Source organism: Semicossyphus pulcher, unplaced genomic scaffold, assembly GCF_022749685.1.
Source record: "Semicossyphus pulcher isolate SPU_LCO1_2020_fin unplaced genomic scaffold, fSemPul1.0.p SCAF_16, whole genome shotgun sequence".
NCBI classification, from domain to species: Eukaryota; Metazoa; Chordata; class Actinopteri; order Labriformes; family Labridae; genus Semicossyphus; species Semicossyphus pulcher.
Window position 1 is genome coordinate 24,979,059 of NW_027211670.1, and position 22,231 is coordinate 25,001,289.

General features: G+C 43.9%; 1 protein-coding gene across 1 annotated transcript; it reads left to right on the forward strand.

Annotated features, from left to right (window-relative positions):
• The first annotated feature begins 11,835 nt into the window (after positions 1 to 11,835).
• Positions 11,836 to 20,496, forward strand: kcnj16a (potassium inwardly rectifying channel subfamily J member 16a). The gene is made up of 2 exons (XM_069664639.1): positions 11,836 to 11,916; positions 17,447 to 20,496. Exon 2 carries the CDS (start codon positions 17,457 to 17,459, stop codon positions 18,720 to 18,722), a length of 1,266 nt encoding a protein of 421 aa, XP_069520740.1. The 5' UTR covers positions 11,836 to 11,916; positions 17,447 to 17,456; the 3' UTR covers positions 18,723 to 20,496.
• The last annotated feature ends 1,735 nt before the right edge of the window (positions 20,497 to 22,231 follow it).

A 22,231-nucleotide genomic window follows, 5' to 3' on the forward strand; every position in this document is an offset into this window, starting at 1 on the left:
GATATTTCACTGAATAAATTCAACTTTGGGCTCGAGATAAAGTCAAAGATCATTACTGAATATATCCAAATTACGTGAAGATTCATGGCGGCGCTGAAGGAAAAGTCACAGGGATTCATCGCATGGACGTCTGAACGAAATTCTATGTAATTCCCTGACACAGATTTTCAGTTATATCTGTCTGATCGACCCACACTGCCATCCCTAGAGCCACAAATCAGATCAATAGAGTACTTGATCCTGAAAAGAATCATGAATCATCAATCCCGAATGCCTGTGACAGCGCAGAGAACTCAGCAGTGCTGGTTCAGCTCTGACCCCTTAGTCACCATGTGGCTGAAAGGACTGTGATCTTAAAAAATATCAAGTACCAAACCTTCCTGATTATATAAAAAGCCTCATAACACTTGCGGTTCTCTTGCTGCCATTTGGTGAAGCAGAGTGCAGCTTTGAACCAGAAAAGGAAAGAAGATTATGAAAAGGGAACTGCAACGAACCAGAGTTCAAGTTTGACACACAGAGGAAGCGACTGTAAAACAGCTTGTCTTTGCTGTGGTCGACTGTTCTGTTCTGGCCTAACAGCTGCCCTGCTTTTCCCACTGTGACCCTCTCTGGTGGCCATTCGTGGTTTGCCCTGGGTCAAGTGCCGCAGACTCTTGCCAGACCGACACACACTGGCAATGGACTTTGCAGTGGTTTTATCCTCTGGGACAGTGGCTGCAACAGGCTAGTTTCCACTTCTCGTTCTCCTCTTTCCTACAGCTGAGCATCTCGGTGCAGATCGGCCCCATAAATCTAAAATCCTTTCAACAAAGTCTTTATTACTTCCCCCTTCAGAGACGTATATTCACACAGGCACCGTTTCTCTACATTTCCTCATCCTCTCTTCACTCAAATGACTCATCACCCACTCCAGCGGTTGCAGAATAAGGAGACATATCCCCTTTATTTCAGTTTTTAACTTGACTGGGACTCTCGAGTGTCCGGGTTCACAGAGTTTCTCTTGTTTGTCATCCAGCTGACTAATGCTTCAAGTCCCACAATACCTCTCATCTTACTGAGCTTCTTGTCAGATCCTCTCGTAACCAATTCTTAATCCTGCTTTTGATGTAGTGCAGCTCATTGACCAGAACAAAATAACCATTATCTGTTTCTTATCCCGGTCTCTTTGTCATCGCTGCGGCCATCTGAGAGGAGCAACAAGCAGTTATAGGGAATGGTGGTTGCAATTTGTACAATCTGAAAATGGAAAGCCTGCATGTGCACGGATCTGCAGTTACAACCAAAAAAGGTATATGCTCTTAAGGTGCTGACTGAAACAAAAAAGAGAGTGGAAGCCGTGGAAAAACCCAAGTGGCTGGAAACACTTAGAAGCCATTCTCTTCCACTGTTTCAATCTACAAATAAACTCCAGAGAATTTTCCAAAGCTGTGTGGAAGTGAAAGGAGAAGGAGATTGGAAGGGAAAGGAAAAGTGACCATTAATTGTCCTTTCTCATGCTATGTGCATTTATATTCACACTATGAACTACCTCCCCTTGGATAGCTGCTGTGATCAGCGCAGAAGTTTATGGGCCACAGCAAAAAGGCCCAAAAAACTAAAAAAAAAAGTTTTATAAAAAGGTTCAAAATGTCATTTAAATTTGGAAAGACATTTTTAAAACCTGTGTCACAAACAGTGTTGGGAGTAACGTGTTACAAGATAATCCTTTGGAGTACTCGGATAACTTCTTAAACAGAAACTCCCTGAAGCTCTGTTTCTGTTTCTCTCCTCCTTCTTGGCAGGTCGCTGCGTACCAGCAGAAGGTAAACACAGCTGTGTCAGTCGCATGTGTTGCTAGCTAATTCAGCTAGCGAGCTGTCAGAGAGGACAGGGTTTACTTTGTGGAAATATTCACATTATTCTGAATGTTTCGGAGAAAGGGACGAGAACAACATGACGGTGAAATGTAAGCTGTGTCTGGAGGAGAAGTGCTCGTCAGCTGTGAAGAGCTCGACCTCAAACGTGAAGAAGCAGCTGCAGCTAAACACAACTCCACAACACTGGTGGGACTAAGAGCCTGTGTTGTGTTGTTGTCATGGAAACAGCTGTGCCTAATACTGTATGCCTCTGCCCAGTTCACTGTCAGAGTGTTAGCATCATAAAGAGCTCTAAAGGTTATACTGTGTCTTAGTTACAGATTATGGGCCGTAAACGAGGCGATGCAATGACGGAAGAGTCGATACATTCAAAGGTAGACGTACAGCAGGCTACACTCCGTCCTGATGATATAGCCCACATGTGTAATGAGTCACAAAGGGGGGTTCATTTTTGGTAATGTAAAAGTAATCTAACGTGTTACTTTTCTCTGGAGGTAGTGCAGGCACGTAACGAGTGACCCTTAAATTCCACAGGATCCGTCTCCCGCACATTGCGTGTGCACCGTGACCTCCGGAGTTGATCACGCCCATTCAAGTAAATGCTCATGATTCCACAGCACGCGCCGTGATCCGGCATGTCTCAGAAGCGTCTCTTCGCTCTGCTCCGCTAAAGATATGCACAGAGTCTATTTTTGACGGAGTTCGCTTCAAGCAGGCGTCAAGAGCAGATCGTTCCAAACAGGAAGTCAGACAGAAAACAGAATAGAGCATCTGTGCTGTTGTTTGTGTGTTTTAACGTTGAAGTTATCGTGTGATTTCCCAATTCTCGCCCGATAATGTAGTTCTCCCGCAATCTTGTGACCTCACAAATCCAGCTGCTCGGGCCGGTGCTCCGCGGCGGATCAGACACGCTTCCTGTGGGTGAGGCTGCGCGCAGTCCGAGGGACCAGAACCACAGCGCAGATGCAACGTGCCGGACACAGATCCTGAGGGATCGAGGCGTTACTTTCAAAAGTAACGTTAACAAACACTGGTCATAATACTTGTTGTGAACACCACAAGAGGGGCAATCAAATCATGTTTAATAGACTGTTGGTTACATCACAATATTAATGAGAAATATTTGATGTTTCCTTTTATGGAGCCCTTTCTATGAGATCTTTGAGCAACACTCAAATGATAACTGTTCATTCAGCGCTCTGTGGTCTGACGGGACTTTGGCCCTGCATGGGTCAGTCATTTCTGAAGTGGAGTTTAATGTACAATGAGCGGGTCCTGACTCATACTGTATATTTTTAGAAGACTCACAGTCGTGATTCACTCAGAGCAAGGAGCACAACTTTTTTAAGTATTAGCAGTAAAATTTGAGGACAAACCAGCAAAGCGACTGTTCGCCTCGGTGACTGTTTTCACACCTCTCAAAGTAAGTGATTATCGCTCACGTTATTGTAAAACTGTGCGTCTCTAAAAGATAAGGACGTACTTGTGGTGAACCGTTTTTCCCTCTCAGCATCAGTCGACTTTGTGAATAAGCATCAGTTCTCATTAAGCTTTCTAAACAGCACAGTTCTCCTGACTACACTCTCCAGTTTAAAGTCAGATGAAGCCAACACTTTCTTGATGGATATTGTGGCTGAATTTGGGGCTAAATAAGCGAGCTGTAGTCAAATCATTGAATTACGACCTCATGCTACGATCTGAACACTTGCCCTGCAGAGTGCTGTCAGTCTGATTGGAAACTTTGAAGCTGATGTTCAAACCGAACTGGACCGCAAGACGACGCTTGAAGTCGATGATATTTTTAGTGCATCTGGAATGAAGATTGTTTAAACAAAAATACTTCCAAGAGCTTCTAAGAGGTTGAATCAGTTTGTCCAGCACAATCAAAGACATGAAGCTTGGCAGCGTCGACACTGGATGTTAGAGCGCTGATTGTGTTTCTTGAACTTAAAGAGAAATGACATAATTGTGCAAGAGAGGGAAGAGATAACACGGCAAAGAAAGCCCAGAGTCAGCAGCAGAGACATAACACAATGTAGTAATCGCTCCTGCTTCCAAACGTAGCCCTCTTTGACGATACATTTGGAGCTAAGTAAATGCAGGCCTGTTTTTATTGAGCTACCTAAAAGGCTGTTTACACTGCCTGTATAACAGCCAGTAAACAGCACAAAGAGACGAAGGAAATTGTTTTGTGTCGGTACGTTTCAGACATCTTGATTTTATAGATCCAAACTCGAAGCATGGCACCATAAACAGGGTTTACAAACCATTAAATCTGTGATTAAAACCTAATGGGTTAAAAGAGAATTTAATCTTTTATGAGTCTGGTTGATTAAATTAATGTCTTAAAGCAATAATAGCCGTACGACGAGGCTAAGGCTGCATGTTCTGTGATGACTGCAGAGTTTAAGACTGTACATCCAATGAGTGCTGCAGAACAAATAGTATGATATAACAAGGAACAGTAGACATTCACTTTTTGTGGTTAAGCTAATTTAGTCTCCAAACAAAACTCCGTCTCTTTGATGCGTGGCTTTTTGAGACTTGAGGAGTTATTCAGCCTCAGTTTGCATCTTCTTGGCTTGATTATAAAACTGTACCTTGTGAACACATCCCTCCAACTCGGGCTGCACAATTAATCAAATATAAATCATGATTTTGTCTTCCTGCGATTACATAAACATGATTGACACTGATATTGACGTTTAAAAAGCTCCGCCTGTAGAAAACTCTGCTGCATATCAAATCAAGCGCACCCTAAACTAACAGCCCCTCCCCTAGGGGGCGATGGAGAGGTTTGAGCCTGACTTTTGGGGGAGCTGGCATGTCATGTCATGAACCGACCTTGCAGCGGCAGTTGAGCGTGGAAGAGTAAACAACAGAGACATCTTCTGTCTGGAACAGAAGATGAAGAGCCGGTCCCCTGAAGCGGCTCGACATCGACAACAGCACTAAGTGCAGCATGATGAGTGTATGAAGGCCAGGAGGAAGGCCGAGCTACTCCCCGTCCTCGTCCAGCGTCAAGTCAGACATCCAGAACAGCAACACCCGATCAACCCAACTTCCAAAGACACTGAAACCAATTTATTTAAAGTCTTCTAACACATACTGAGGTCTCTCTTACGCACACTACCTGGCTAACCAGAGCTGCCGATGCCATGTCTCTTTTTGTAAAGCTCAACCAAACCCTCTTATTATCCTATTGTTTTATGTCTTTCTTTGTATGAATGAAGCAACACTGAAGAGACATGAGACATAAATACTTGTGAGAGAAGATAAAAGAGTGAAGATGGAAACCTGCAGCGCTTTTCAGACACTCCTCTGTGATTGAGAGCCAGTAAGATGAAGCCGTTCCTCCTGATGGTGCTGAGCTAGATTAATGTCAGCCTCATGAGCTGTGACATAAGAATGCTTATGAAACTCACACACACACACACACACACACACACAGCAGTTATTTCTGAATGAAACAAGAGACATAGAGAAATAACTGCAACATGAAAGATCCCAGGACAGTGCAGAGAGACTCAAATTCCCTCCTGAGTGACATATCGCTTTTTTCGTCTGTACATATGTTTGTGTGTGTGTTAGTTTGTGTGTGTGTGTGTGTGTGTGTGATGTCTATTATTTAAGTGCACTGAGACTTAAACAAAAGCACTTTGAAATTTCAGCTGTTTCCTATACAATCCAGTAACAAGGGCTAACCTAAATGTTCAGTCGTCCAAAGACGGCTTAAACACTCACGAGAAGTGATGTGTAGATAAGTGAAGAAAAGAGATCAACACAGGGAACAAAGACAAGTTGACAATATATATGCTGCAACTACAGAGATGATAACTCCTCATATCCTTCAGATAAATCTGTTAGAAGAACTTTGGCCCGTGATACACGTTTTATTTATATAAAGAAGGCAGGTATTAGCAGTAAAATATACTGTTCACTGACGACTGTCGGTCCCGTAGGCAGAAGGACCTTGGATTTTACAGGGACACTTAGCAGCAACACCATAAAAAAGAAATAACTCTGGATTTAAGTGAATTCAAACTGACTTCAAGGTGAAAATATGAATGAAATATGAAATTTAAATTGTACAGTTTACGGGCCGCTGGTTTGGCTCGGCGGTTGAGTCGCGCGTCCCTGTGCAGGGGCTGCAGGCCTCGGTGCAGCGGCCCTGGGTTCCGCTCCCGCTCCCGCCCCCGGCCCTTTGCCGCGTGTCGTCCCCGCTCTCTCTTCCCCTGTTTCCGGCGCTCTCCACTGTCCTATCTGTCTGAATAAAAGGCATAAAAAGGCCAGCTCTGTGAGCATGGACCTGCTGAGATACTCGCCTTACTCTGCTTTAAAATGAAACAGACTTATTCCTAAATGAATCACGAGAAATAAACAAAGAAAACATACCACACATGTAAATGATGTGGGCCCCCTTCAAAATAAACAAGGCTGAAAAAAGCCCTGATTGAGCCTAATTGCTTCAATACATGTCGCTGCTTTCTAATATCTTATAAAGTTGACTTTCGGATCTTCTCATTCAGATTCCTTTGAGCTCTTTTAACCAGCTGTTTGTGCCGAGCATCGTTAGCCAGGCCTGAAGTGTGTCCTGTGTCGTGAACATGAAAGGCAGGTTGGTGCACAGAGGCCAGATGTACAGTGTCCCTGCTCTGTTAGAGTCGCTGCAGTGAACCGAACCTGAGCAGCTGCTAAACAGCCGGCGAGCTTCCTACTGCCGAGCTGTTTGTTTGCCTGTTCGGCCTTTTAGAAGAGAAGATACACCCTGTGTCATTTCATGCCAACCACACAAACCAGCTAATGCAGGAATACACACTTGATGCATGCAATACCTCTCTCTCTCGCACACACACACGCGCTGCACAGATGTCCAAGAGATGGATACACGCAAACACATACAAGCTCACGCACACACAGGAAACAAATGTGGGATCGCAGCATGGCTCGATTTCCTAACAGGGCTTCCTGAGAGGACACCCAGGGGCCCGGCATGGCAGTGGGTCCTGGCCCGTCCCCAAAGAAAAGAGAGGGCTAAAAATAGATGAAGGAGATGTAGCTATGGACAGATGTGGGTAAAAATGGCACCACAGAACAATTTTACAGTCTTTTTACCAGTGTTGGGGAGCAGTCATCTACATGTTATTTAACTAGCAGTGTAACTACACGTGCAGTAGCTTGCTGGTAGTTCATATTTGCAAAAGGTGCAAGTAGTTAAAGTTCATCCTCTGCTCTTTTTATGTAGTTAAATACTGAAACTACAAAGAATACATTTTCTAATCCCTAATCTGAGACAAAAAATGATTTTTCTAACTGAAAATACACTCAGACTGAAAGTGATCACTTCCCCAGTTCCCCCTTTCTTCTCGGTTTAGCTTCTCTGTCCATTAAAAGCCGAACAGCCGAAACATCCGGACAGATCTTTGTTAAAATCTTCCTGTTTTCTCGGAGTTCTGGAAGCTTCTCCGCTCAGAACGCAGCCAGTGTCTCAGTTTCACACTCTGAAGTCTTTCTGGCCTCTTTAATTTTGTGCCTTGGCTTTGTGTTCTGTTGTTTAATCTGAGATCTGTGCACCAAATTCAGCTCATGCATTTTTGTGGATCATTTTTATTGGGAACAAATTATTTCTTTTTCCTGGAAATGAACGGATTTGTTATGGGTCCACTTTTTAACTGAGACCCCCGTTAACCCCCCGACTGTGTGCACATGTAACACATAGACACTCGCAGCAACATGGACACACAGAGATTTGTTCACTTTAAAAATATGCAGTCAGGTTCATAAACATAAAAGCTGGCGCGAGCTCTCAGACTTACTCTTAGACACCCAGAGGAATTTACTGAGGACCCCCCACTGAGCCCCAACTAGAAAAATAAAACCACTGAGTCATTTCATAGGCTTTGCCCTCTTACGCTGCACATTTTACAGAGGTGTCAAACAGCTACGAGCCTTTAGTGCTGTCTCTGCGAATCACTGGAAGGATTAGTCTCATGACTGAATGACCCACAAAATCTGAAACCTTCAAACACACCTGGTGATTTATGCTGTAAGAACACGCCGTGTGATATGACTACAGGAGGCTGCGAGCTCGGTTCGGGTTGATGCTCAGTCCAACAGTTTGCTACAAATTAAGATCTCTACAGATGTAAGATTTGGTCCCCAGAGGCTTCAGCTTTATGACTTCTGATTAAATCAAATGTATCTTGCGTTATCATTGCCCTTCCCTCGTCCAACACTTCAGTCCATGACAGGATACGTCTCAGAACTCCCACCAGCCAACGTGCTAATGTTGGAGTTTAATTTAAAGAGCCTTCAGAGTGTTATTTGACTTCTGTGTTTCTAGTTTCTTTTAAAAGCAGGAGCTGAGGGAGGGAGGGCTGATAACGACGAACGAAGTGGGGTGAAGAACTTAGCTTAGACCAGTGGTTCCCAACCTGGGGTCCAGGCCCCCCTTAGGGGGCGCTAAAGATCACTGGAGGTGCACGAGGCTTTGTCTGCACTGAGATTGTCAAGATTAGATTTGCACATGTTCAATAAATCATTAATAAATCAATAAATCAATAAATCATTAAAAAAAACACTTACTTAATAATCAAAAGTTTGTTCAACTATTAAAAAATATATATTTTTGGTCCTCATTCAAATATAGAAGCTACTTTGTGGTCCACGCCTCTGCGAACGATCGGCTGATTGCTGATTTATTGTTTTGGTGTACGTGTGTGTGTGTGTGGGGGGGGGGCTCAGCCTTTCTTAGATACAAGCAGGGGGGGGGCTCCAAGGAAAAAAGGTTGGGAACCACAGTAGACTAATGAGAGATGGTGGATATCTGACAGTGCGGAGCTGAGCCCAACACGCAGAGTCTGAAATGTCCTAAAACACCTTCCACACAGAAAACAAACCTTTTAAATGTTGCCACAGCAGTGGAAGGGAACTGTGATGCTCTGGGGATCGCATGAGTTGGTCCGTCACTTTGGTCAACACAGAAACAATCTCCAGCGTCTGACGGAGTTCTGAGGATGTTCTGGTTATGGCAGCCTCTGGAGGAACACCCAGTACAGACTTTAGAAAGGAGTTGGTGTTTACAGATTGTTGTCGGGGCGGCTGTGGCTCAGTCAGTCGTCTCTAAATCAGAAGGTTCGGGGTTCGATCCCTGTCGAACATATCGAAGTGTACCACCTTTGGTGTATGAATGGGCATAGACCCTGATACCTGGGCCAAAACTTCCTTTTCACTGGTCATTGATTCAGTCCAATAACAACTTAAGACGTGAGAATGGATTTATAGAATAATAAAAAGCCACATCATCGTCATACAAAGAGCCGATGGGTTTTGGATTGTATTTTGGCTGATGAATTTCTTGTCTTTCCGCTGGTTGGTTTCCTGCATGCAACAGTGGTTGGTTCTACTTAGACCACAAACAAAACCAGAGGACTTCAGATCCAAAGGCTTGTCCCTTGCCTACAGATTGTCTATTCACATGCAGATACGATTATAGAGAATAACACTGAAATGACTCAACAAACGCTTCATGGATTCCCATTAAATTCTCGTGAACACAACTGGATTTATCCAAATAACTGTGGTGATTCCCGGAGTGTTCCCTTGGTATCACCAGCAGGTTGGAAGTTTGTTTCGACCACAGTTGGACGGCTCTCAGTAACATTTGGTGAAGGCCTTCATGGTCCCCACAGGATCAAATCTTTGCAATACTGTTGTGATCAGTGGGAGCGTGTTAGCATCTGGCTGCTCCAGTTTTTGCCTTTGTTTTGCCTCATTAGTCCAATTATCTGGACTCAAAGATTCGTACAGAAATCTTTGGATTTAAGAAACTAATTTTCAGACATTTGCAGAAACAAAGCAACACAATATGTTTATGTAAATGCGTACCTGTCACCTGCTTTACTGATCCAATCACAGTCTTCTGAAGCAGAAAAAAACCTTCAATGACAGGTACCCTCACACAACACTGTTTAGTAGCCTTTCCCTCTGTCATCGACACACTATTCATACAATAAACACCAACACCACCATGAGGGAAGAGTCACGTTGACCTGACTGCAGTCTCCCGTTTCCATCGGCCCAGATCTGTTTGTGGGTACATAAGAAAGACGGTCAGTGTTATCACAATATGTCAGAGCTGCAAACCTTTTCTCCACGCTGAGCTCAGGCTGACAGTCAATAGACTTCCATGTTTGAAACCCGAGTTAAGCCTTTTGCTCTGGACAATGCAGAGAGTTCGGTTGCAGAGCAGTTATTAAGAGGAAGAGACATTCGAGTTAAGCTCTCTAAGGAGTTTCAGGCTGGGAATAAGGGATCTTAAGTCTTTGAGAAAGTGAGACACAAAGGAAAGAGGTCTTCATTCACAACAACAGGCTACAAACTGTTGGAGTACGAGCTGAAGCTGCACGGAGGAGGTCAAATCTTTATACCAATAAACATGTTTCAGTGTGTGGTTGTGGACAGGTACAGAAACTAAGCTTAACATGAAGTCACGCTGACACATTATCAATTAACTTTCCTGCAGAAACTGAAACCTCAAACTCAGGATATCGTTCAGTATCAGGTCTGATCTGTTTTTATTTTCCTCCACCGAGCAGGATGTGTTTTTGGTTCTGTTTGCTCGTCCGTCAGCAGAACTGCAGAAAAACTGGCACGATTTCCATGAACCCTTCCTTTCATGATGGAAGGGTGTAGCACTGGCCAGGGAAGAACCATTAACTTGTGGACAAGATCCTGATCTGACTCACAAACAAGCAGTAATAGCGGATCGGACTATTATATCCAGACATGGTGGTTGCACTTGCAGATTTGCGTATCGTACTGGACTGTTGGCCTCGGCGGAGGGCTGCCCTTCTACTTCTTCTTTACTTTAAAGTCCAGAAACCTCGTTGTATACATCTGATGGGATTAAATGAAGAGTAACATAAATGATAAACAATCTGTCAGTGACCTTGTGGGTCCCTCACAACTTCTCAGAGCTCAAGCAGACGTCTCTTGTTTTGTTTAGTGTTCCCAACAGATATTCAGTATATTTCACATTACACAGAGAAAAGTTCATGCTGGTTCTGATAGACAAGTGTCTGAACACATATGACGTCTGATGAATCACGTTTTCTTTTATATCGTGAGGATGGCGGGGTGCGTGTGCGCCACTTACCTGGGGAAGACATGGCACCAGGATGCACTATGGGGGGAAGGCGAGCCGGCGGAGGCAGTGTGAGGCTTTGAGCAATGTTCTGCTGGCAAACCTTGGATGTTACTTTGACACGTACCACCAAGTCCACCCCTTCATGGAGGATAACGCGCCCTGCTACACTGCAGACATGGTTCAGGAATGGTTTGAGGAACAACGAGTTCAAGGTGTTGACTTGGCCTCCAGATTCCCCAGATCTCAGTCCAATCGAGCGTCTGTGGGATGTGCTGGACAAACAAGTCCGATCCACGGAGGCCCCACCTCGCAACTTACAGAACGTACAGCATCGACTGCTTGGTGCCAGATACCTCAGCACACCTTCACAGGTCTGGTGGAGTCCATGCCTCGACGGGTCAGGCCTGTTTTGGTGGCCTACACAATATGAGGCAGGTGGTCATGATGTTATGGCTGATCAGTGTTTATCTTGACAATATCTCAAGCTACTCAACACAATAGTTTTAAACCAGGACCTCCAGTAGGACAGGAAACACAACAGAAACTGTGCATGGTTTAGACGACTGCAGCTGTTACGTCAAAATCAGAAACCCATTTCATCAACATCTAGATAAAAGAATTTGACTTGTATTTAAGCCCAATAAACATCTGCATGTGCACACAATCTCACCCCCACCACACACTCATGCATATTCACATCACCCTGCAGACTAACAGTGAGAAACACAAACACTCACCTGTCCGTGTGACACCATGTGATGCTGCAGGGAGGTGTTAATCTTTAGTTTTTGCTTTGACGTGTGGGCTGGTTCATTCCAGCAGGTGACCGCTGAGATACTGTAACAGCCGCGCAGAGAGCTTTCACCTCAGGCACACGCACTCCTGCGGACGCTTCAGCTCTTCTGAAAGGTAGGGGTCTGTGAAATCTGTTTTTCTGTTACACCTGTGCAGATCAGGAATTTAATGACATCTGTAAGAAACCTAAACAGGGATACAAACAACGTATCATGTTTGTATATAGTATAGTATTCTCATCAGACTGTGGACTTTAGTGGACTTTTAGATACTAAAAATTGTCCTGATTTTACTTTTGACTCTGGAAAATATTAACTGCAATGTTCTTATAAAGGCTTATTCGTCAAACACGGGCTAATGAATAACTTCCTCTGCCACTAAAACAAATGTTAACTGAATATGAAATAAGAGGTCACCGGTTGTTACGCTGATACAAATCTGAAGCAACCAGTAAGTAGAGTTTGTGTTGAGCAGAACAATCAGTAATCTGAGCTGCAGTAACACAATGCCTGAATGGTTAAAACAACTCAACACAATGTGGTCAAGGAGATAGGTGATGTTTGTGATCATGTTTCACAAACAAATCTGAGGAGACAACAAAACAATGCAGCTTTTATTACCGTGCACTTCTTTAATAATGTGGTCTGATGCCAGCTGCAGAAATACGGACACGTTTTCCCTTTTGCTATAAACTTCATGCGCCCACAGGACAGCTTTTACATGTCAGTAAGAACGACTGCATTACATGTTGGTGGCTCTAATAACTTCAGAAAGGAGCTTGCTGTTCCTGTACCGTGTGAAACAGATTTATAAACCAGTATAATTTTTACCCCGAACCTTCATCTTTTCCTAGATCTTTATTTTTTTTTAAATTCTTCTTTAATTGATGAGAGGGAGGAGAGAGTGGGGGACGACATGCACCGAATGATCGGCAGACCAGGAGTCGAGCCTGCGATCAGTGCGATGATAACTGCAGCCTCTGTATGACGGGCGCCTGCTCTAACAACTGAGCTAAACCAGCGCCCCATGTTTTCCTAAATCTAATCGAGTCGTTTTGGTGCAAAAATTTAACAAAAACACATTTTTTTAATATTATTCAACAAAACTACTAAGTTAGGGCAAGAAAAAATGGTCCTGGTTTTGGTTTAAATACAATAGACCAAGTGAACTATAAAAGTAATAATTAAAAGTAAAATAATTTAAATCTGACTCTTGGTCTCGCCCAGGACTCAAACTGTGGCCCACATACTACAACGACATACTACATCTCTCGCCCTTGTAAAGACTTTAATCCTGCAGGTGCAAAAACAAACCTTCAAGTGAAATGCAACATTTGGAAATTGACGCTGCACAACAGGAAAAAAAGAGATTTGTTTTCATATTTTTGAGACTCTTTGGACACCTGCGGAGGGACCAGGCAGATAGCTTTCTATACTTTGTTTAAAAACAGGTGAAATGTGTAAAGGAGAATAATATGTGAACGTGTGAGGCAGCATCACTGCTGACACAACAGGACTGACTCTGTTTCATAAATATGAGACTATTGATCTTTTAAACAGTGATGCATGCAGGACTGGTAACTCTGAGGGTCACACTGATCTTCAGGAGGAATCATTCAGGAAATCAGACGATCTAAAGTCAAACAAAAGCCCGGTGCGGACAGAAAGAGAGCTGAAGACGCTGATAGACATGAAATCTAAGGTCGCGTTTAAGAGCGTCTCATTGTTTCCTCTTTAAAAGCAGCATTCAGATTTTTCTGATGAAGCAAAACCAAACCAAACGTGTTCCGGTCCGATTGGCCCTTTGAAGCTCGGATAAAATATTAACCTGCAGGACGGAAAATATAAGACTCCGGCCTTTAGCCTGCACTTTAAACAAACCTCTGGACATCCAGTGCAGATCAATGTCAACAGGTTTGACATTTAAAGTCATCTTACTGCTGCTGCAAACAGTTCATTTAACAAGTGAGTGAGAGGTTCAGTGACTTGTTAAGATGGAAATATTCTGCAGCGTGGAGGTTTTGAAGGTCATTAGAGGTGGCAGAAGGCTCCGGGGCGGATTTAAAACGAGCCACTCATGTACACAGTTCTGTTCCAGTGAACCACAGATGGGTGGCACAATGTCATTTGCAGTAAGTGAGCATGTAATGGAGTTGTAAGTGCCCCGAGCAGGAGGGGAAACAAGCCAATTGCCTAAGTTGTTTCCAGAGTTCATCCTCTTGTCAGCAGTGGGTGACGGACCCTCAGCACAAAGGGACACTCTGAGAGAAACACGACGACTCAAACCTCAGGAATATAAAGTATCGCAGCTTTGTTCACAGAAAGTGCAGCGCAAACTTTGTGCCAAAGGTCAGGATGTGTTTTGGTTGTAAGAGGCTGTTCTGTGTGATGTCTTGTTTTGTACACAGAGCTGCTTGTTTCAGGTCATAAGCTCCTCAGAGGGGGAGAGTGGATGTGGAGAAAACAGCTCAACCTAGTGGGTCAACACAACACAGGGGACGAGCAGGGCCGCGCAGTGTGTTAAACCACAATGACTTAACGAGCAAAGCCTTTAAATACGCAGGATATTTTACACTTAGATTGCTCTTCATACAGTTTATCAAACAGACGACAAAGGGTGAAAAATTCCTCCTCAGTATCTTGAATCATTTAAGAAACATTCAGTGTGGATCAAAGTGTCTTCTCATGGCCCAGAAGCTCTTTTCAAAATCACTCTGATAGCTTGTAAATCAAGTTAAAAAAGGAGAATGTGTATTTATTGAAGAGTTGACAATAATAATAGAATATTCTTAAAGTATTGTAAATTATTTTTATATGTATAGCAATGATATTTGAAGTTGGCGCCATAGCTGTGGAGAAAGTCGTACAAACAGCTCGTGGTTTCGCACATTCTACATTCCTACAACACCCAGCATGCATTGCGCCCCTCCCTCTGAAAGGAACGGCCCAGCGAGAGACGCTGGAGTGAAATACGACTGCGGGCAATGACTCAGAGCGGGACAGAATCCAAAATACGACGAGAATATACCGGTGGATCGTCTAAAACATCTTCAGGTCTGCAGTCGACATTTCAAACCTGACGAATGAATTTTGAACGAGACATGACATCGGAGGCGGCGTCCTAGATTGAGGAAGTGTAGTTTAGCGAGCTCCCTGACCTCCGCCAGATGACGCGTTTAACTCGTCTGACGGAGGTTTTCCAGGGCTCATTGGAGAAGCGGATAGCGTCCTCTAAAGGCTCAGAGAATAATAGTTGCATAATGGCATTAGCTCCCCAACAGAGCATGGTAGGACTGAGGTTGAAATCGGTGAACTGGCCCTTTAAGATCCCTGAAGGGCTCAAACTTTATTAATTAATTCACCTTCTTTGTCAGAGTAAGTACGTCTGCAGGGCGGCCTGTGCATCCCTCTTTAGTCTGCAGAGTTAGACTGTGCAAGAAGATAAGTGACAGCAGCTGAGGCTGAAAGGGACTGTCATTTATTTTGCAGCTATTTTGGCAACCGAAAAAGGATTTGATATTATTATAGTGCTTAATAACAAGTTATGGGATCTTATTATTCGAGCGAAACAGGGGAAGAGAGCGAGTGGGGATGACAAAGGGCAAAGGGCCGAGGGCCCTGTCAGACTGCGCTCTTTGCAATCTATAGAGCCAAAAATAACTTTGTTGATAGGTGACGCCATAATAACAATCCTTTGACTGTTGACTAATAACTGCAGCAACAACAACTCTTTGGTACGAGGAAGTACAGTAAGCTGCATTTCCACACACGTCTTATTCTGTGTGGCAGAGAGAGGCTTGTTTTCAAACTGCTAACAATGCGTGCCGCAGTCACTTGCATCCTTTGGTTTTCCAGTCGGATGCTGCATTTTTCTCCCTTCCTCTATACCAGGGCATTTAGGAGGGATTATGGGAAGCTAACAGGACGTTGTTTCTATGAGCTCATGGAGCGAGCTCCACAGTCTGGCAGCGTGGACGCCGGCTGTAGCCAGGAGAAAGTGGAGTCTGAGTGGAGCCCAGTTCACTCAGTCAGATAGCGGTGATTCAAACCCCATTTGTTTTGGGCGTAGAGGATGCTCTCAGTGGTTTGGCTGTGATTGATCCTTCCTCTGCCCGTGATCGCACCGTGACACTATTCCAGTTTCCACATTCATTTTTCCTCTGCTAACTTAGACCAGTTCAGCGCTGTGGCGCTTCCTTTATTGGCCCTCTGACAGCTCTTTAACCTCCAACCAGAAAAAAAGGTCCTGGGCCATCACAACAGAAACCTTTGAATGGAAACATCATGATTGATAGCTTAATGTTACTGCAGCAAAAGAAATCCTTCTACACAGTTCTGTGGCCAAAACGTTTGAGTTTGATTATTATGCTAACAATTCTTAGAGTACATGTATGTGTTACATCTTAGGTGAACTTGGTTTGGTATACAAGGAGAAAAGATTCATTAAAAAGCAGCTCAAGCAAGAAGGCAGGTTTCGTATCTCCAGGCAGCATCCCCATTACGATCACGTATCGACACAGCGCAAAGACGCAAAATAAATAAAATAATGTACGCTAAACATTCCTGGATTGCTATCTTAAAAATACACCTCGAGAGCAATCCAACCACAGATAAAAAAAAATAAAATATGGGGGGAACGTGAATGAAATTATAACCTTTATTCCCTCGACTCGTCCGACTGCTCTTGTTAACAAAGTGCTGCTTATTGTGCATTTATATGAGATGCTGCAGGAGAGAGAGGAAGAGGTCGGAGATTTTCAGTGTTCAGCCAAAGTTCTGATACATGAAGACTGCTGAAATTGTTTCCTCTAATAATACCAGCGGGAAGAAAGAGTCGGAAAATGGGCAAGACCCGTTTAGTAAGAGCCCTCCGAGAGCACTCTTTTGTTGACCCGGTTGTTTTAGTCATTTCCTTTTCCAGCTGTGGAAACACACAAATGTAAGATGTCAATCAGTAGTAGAATTAATCAAATTGAGCTGTAGCTCACAAACTGGCTGCAGAGTCGATAACTGAGCTGTTCTGAAACTACTTATTTCTTTACATGTATGCAACACTACAGCACATCTACGGTCTTTGGCTCCATTTGCTCTAAAAGAGATATTAGCTATAAATAAATGTATGTTGGTGCAGAAGCTAAAGAAAGAAGAAGAAAATGTGCATTTCTGTGTCAGATTTGTGAAGCAAACGTGGAGCTCCACATGTGGGTCAGAGATCAGACAGCTCTCTGTTCGGCCCCGTCTGTCTGCTGCTGTTGTCATGACCTGCATTACTCGATCGACCTCCTCTCAATGTTTTGGGTCGGCTGAACAACAGAACAAGATACTACATGTCTCCTAGTTTACAATGACAAAACATTTGGGACAGATTTGGGACGCTGATCGGGGTTCGAGTTACACACGGGTTGCAGGGTAAATAATTGCAAGTGATAGCACCAAAGCTAAGACTCCAACCAAGGAACTTTGGAACCATGTCTGATGTACCGAACATAAAAGCATTTCTGACTTGGTGCCCACCAGTAGTAAAAAAACGTTGCAGCAGATACGAGTGTTGAGCATAAACACTCTCACGCTCTGTTTATGATGCCTGATATTTAAGTGAATGATGTTGGATAAAACTGCTTAATGTTGTTTCTTTTCCTCCACAGACTCTTAAAGATGCACAAACAGTATACATCAGTGAGTCCTACTGAGGACGTCAGTGTGAAGACTGAGAATGGCCCTCAACCAAAGAAACGTCGATACATACGTAAAGAGGGCAGCTGTAATGTCGTTTTCCGCCACGTTCCCGAGGAGTGGCTGCTCTTTGTGACCGACATCTTCACCACCTTGGTGGAGATCAGATGGAGGGTGATGTTCCTGATCTTTGCCTTGTCTTACATCCTTTCCTGGCTCTTCTTCGGCATCCAGTATTGGGTCATCGCTCTCGCTCACGGTGATATCCAAAACCACACAAATGAGCCCTGCATGTACCAGGTGCGCAGCTTTACAGCTGCTTTCCTCTTCTCCCTTGAAACCCAAACCACCATAGGCTACGGTTTCAGAGGAATGTCTGAGAACTGCATGATTGCCATCATCGTCGTCACTATACAAGATGTCATCAGCTGCTTCATCGACACGTTTGTCATTGGAATTGTTGTTGCAAAAATGGCCTCCGCCAGAAAGAGGGCACAGACGGTGGGCTTCAGTAACAGTGCTGTCATCAATCTCCGGGATGGTTACTTGTGTCTTTCCTGGAGAGTCGGGGACTTCCGCAGGCATCACCTCGTGGAGGGGACTGCTCTTGCTCAGATTGTCCGCTCAACGGTGCATGCCACAGGGAAACTGGATGTGACCTACGAAGATCTGCTCATCCAGCAGAGGGACATCACCCTGGTAACTCCTACCACCATCTCCCACAGGATCGAACCCGGCAGCCCTCTGTTCAAGATGAGTCTGGCAGATCTACGGAAATCGGACTTTGAGCTGGTGGTGTCTTTTACCTACACGGACGACTCCACAGGTATGCTGCATCAGACCCGAACCTCATACACTCCAGCTGAAATCCTCTGGGGTCAGCTCTTCCAGGAGATGATCAGAGTCAGCAGGAGGAACTACAGGGTGGATTACACCTTGTTCAATCACACGGCTAAGGTTCTGGTGCCTGAGGTCAGCGCTGAGGAGTACGAACATAAGAAGCAGCTGAGGCCCTCTCCTCGTCATTCCCCTCGACATTCCCCTCGTATTTCACCCAGATCTTCCCCACGTCCCTCTCCGAGGTTACACCGGCAAAATCACGAAGAAAAACTTCTGAAACCCCCAAAGGTAACTGTGGAACTTGTGAATGACAGTCGCCCTGAACCGACAGTTTCAACATCTAAAGCAGACGGTGGGCATCAAAACACTTTGACTTTGCCAAATGACATTACAAGTTCAGAAATATAAAAGCAGCTTGAGTCTATTCCGAGGCTACATCAAAGGGCTCCACCTTCTCATTTAAAGACGGCAGCGCTGCGCCACTGGCTACTTGGGAAGAGCTGTGCTTTCAGCTTTATGTTGATGTCAGGATGCTAGCACACTCTACATGATAATACCAACATTCTGATGTGTAGCACACATAACGTTTACCCTACTCACCATTTAAGGCCGGAGATATACTTGCTTTATTAGCTGTATATCTCCGGCTTAAGTTCAGTGTGGTAGCATTTTGACATTTGCTTATGAACTGAGTTTAGGAGGTGTGTGACGAATGGGCATATGACTATGACCTGAATGAAACACTGCTCTGGATGTGATATCATTGTGGAGGAGGGGTTGGCGCTTGTTTGTCTTTTTTTTTTATTTTTAGGTGTTTTGTAAAATAAAAACGGACCAAAAAAACTGATGGGGGGCACAGCTGTGCAACTCCACTGTGTGGGCTGCTCCGACGATGACTGCAAATGAAGTCGCCTAAACCTCTAGGACACCAGAGCGGACCCAAACTGTAAACGACAACAAGAGTGTTTGGAACGAAGCATGAACGGACAGAGCAGACGTGTAGTTATAAAGCAGGCGTAGATTTAGAAGATTCTATTCATGTTTCGATACGCTTTCCTTTGTTTTTTCACTTCTCACTAATGTAATCGGAACTTTTTACAGCTACCTTTAAAAGGTATAATAAGTCGGATTTTTCCTGCACATTCAAACTGGGCCCCTCCTCCTGGGCTCGCCAAGCTAACACCGACAGCATCACGGTTACCTTTGTGCTAGCATGCTAACCGCCGGTTAGCTTGTCCTACCCGGTTTGAGGCACCTACCTGTCCAACAGCAGGTCTTTCGCCATGTTTGCCGGTCTGAATGGGGCCCAGTGCAGAGCAAAACAACAGAGTAGATGCAGAGGGAAGCATCTCACAAGGGTCTGGACACACTCACCAACACACATGTAGAGAGGCCCAGAAGTGACGGTGAATGTAGGAAATTGTTCACTTCTGAGGACAGCTTGTTGTAGGGAGACGCCACCACAGTAATGGCGGCTTGTTAACTGCCGGTAATTCCCTGGATTAGTGTATACATGAACTATTCACACCCGGGGAAAGTGTCACTTTGATGATTAAAAGCTATAGAATAAATAGAATACTAAACCAATAGTGTACAGTGGGGTTTAATTTGAAATAAAATTGTAATACTCAGATTAAAGTTATCGTAGACTTGAGTGAAAACAATGAAAGACGAGATGTTTAAGTAGGTGGAAAATTGTTTTTATACTTTGAAATGTAAACTGCTGTCTAAAGGTCAAAAGGTCAATTTCAATCTCGAGGGAGAGGTTGTTTCTTCAACTGTTTTTATATTCTTTTAAAAGTGTAAAGATTTAGTGAAGAAACTGGGGATGCCAGAAGAAACCAAAACTTTAGAATGTTACCTAGTTAAACACAAAACCCCTACCTTTTGTTTTACATGACTTTGTCTCACTCAGACATATTTCTAAGATGAAGGGCGGGACAAAGCTTATAGTAAACAACACAAATGTCCCCTGTTGTGAGTAAAGTCTGCAGAGTTTGAATGAAAAACATGTAAAAAGGTTTTCTTTGTTTGTGGTGGTGGAATCACATTTGTTCAGTAACTAGCAGAAAGTCGAGCCTTTCAGAGCCGGGTCATCAAACCTGATATCGTCTATATGTCATAGGATTTTTTATAAAATATTAAACATTGTGGCTTTCATGGTCAATAACAGTGTCTTCATTTCAATAAAGTGACGTGTAAGCGCCTTGTTTGTTTCCTCACTCCCTCTTTTAATCCTGTATTTCTCGACTCCTGACGAATCCTGGTTCCTGTCCAAGAACAAAAAGCTCAGAGCGGGAAGGTCACTTTGATGTCAACTAACCAGACAGACTAAAGTAACCAGATGCTTCTTTGTAACGTGCTGCTTCTGTTTGCATCACTTTTTAATCCAATCACAAACATGTACTCTTTGTCTCATCCATCCAGAATAGATCAATCAAAGCTCATGACGTTATTCAGGCACCTGACAGGCTCAAGACCGTGACACTGTGGATCAACTGTGGACGGCTTCTGACCCGGCACGCACGGCTGTGACTGGAGAGGCAAGAGGGTACATCTGATGGAAAAAGCTGACACACAGAGACCGACAACCTTTCACCCTCAAATTCACACCTAGAATCTAACAAGCATGTCTTTAGATGCACGGGGAGGACATGCAAACTACACACAGAAAGGCCCACTACATCCGAACCAGGATTCAAACCTGGAACCTTCTAGCTGTGAGGCAAGAGCGCTAACCACTGTACCACCGTGCAGCCTGGCTCCTATCGACAGTAACAAAACCCATGTACCAGCTCCTCTACAATTCTCTGACTGACACAGTATTTATTTATTTATGGTTTATTTGATGGGGACAAAATACATTAAATACAACAAGATATAATTAAGCACAAATTAAAATCATTACATTTAAAGTGAGTGCAGGTTTGTCTCTCTCTTAAAAGTTTGCAGCAATTTCAAATGATCAGGACGCAAGTTCCAAGACTTTGTTCCTTTCACCACAAAAAGCTGTCTGAGCAAAAGATGTTCTGCAGAATGGCACCGTGAAGCTGCGCTGGTGGATCTGCTGAAAGTCTGTAATCTGTTGATGTTTTCACAGAGAGGCGTATGAGCCAGTTTAAACATTTAAACACCAGCTTTACATCTTGGAGATCAATAAAGTTTGAAAAACTTTAAATCTTGTATCTACTAGAAATACGGCACTGGTGGTACCTTACTTGTGTTTTGTCTAATATGTCGTGTTTGTTCGGTGCAGGCAAAAGCCAAAGTATAAGCAACAATAACGTCCTCGAGCTCCTGCTGGTCACCTGAGATCTGCTTCAAACAGCCAATCAGTGCGTGTTCAATCACTGTTGCCCACATGAACAGTTTGTTAACGAGACACAGTTGACCACCGGCAGTACAGTCACATTTATTCTCAATACAGCCTTTAGCACACGTCGGTCCGTCCTCGTGCTCATCAAAACGTAAAAAGAAGAACATGATTGTCGTTTAACTCGGAGGACTCGTGCAAACGGATGCTGCGTGTCGAGTTTTGAAGAGCAAAAATGGGTTTGAAATTAATCTTAAAGCCTAATTAAAAGCTCATCTGCACTCAAATGTAGGAAAAAACTCCTATTGCAAATAAATGATGCTAATTTATCTGGTATGAACATCAATGTCCCTCCATGTTTACATATTTCATGTTAAACCTCCAGATTCTGCAGTGACATAAACTGCATGAGTTCAGATTGAGTGCCCCCTCCTCCTCCTCTGTCGGCTTCCTGCTCACAGAGCCGTGTGTGTGTGTGTGTGTGTGTGTGTGTGTGTGTGTGTGTGTGTGTGTGTGTGGTTATCAGTGTTTAATTCCAGTCTCCAGCTCTCCACCTTGTGGTCCACACGCAGCACTGGCTCCTGCATGCATCGCTCTCTTTATT

Bases quoted from the DNA above. Each gene is read 5' to 3' on its own strand.
- kcnj16a (XM_069664639.1), top strand. From the start codon at position 17,457: ATGCACAAACAGTATACATCAGTGAGTCCTACTGAGGACGTCAGTGTG.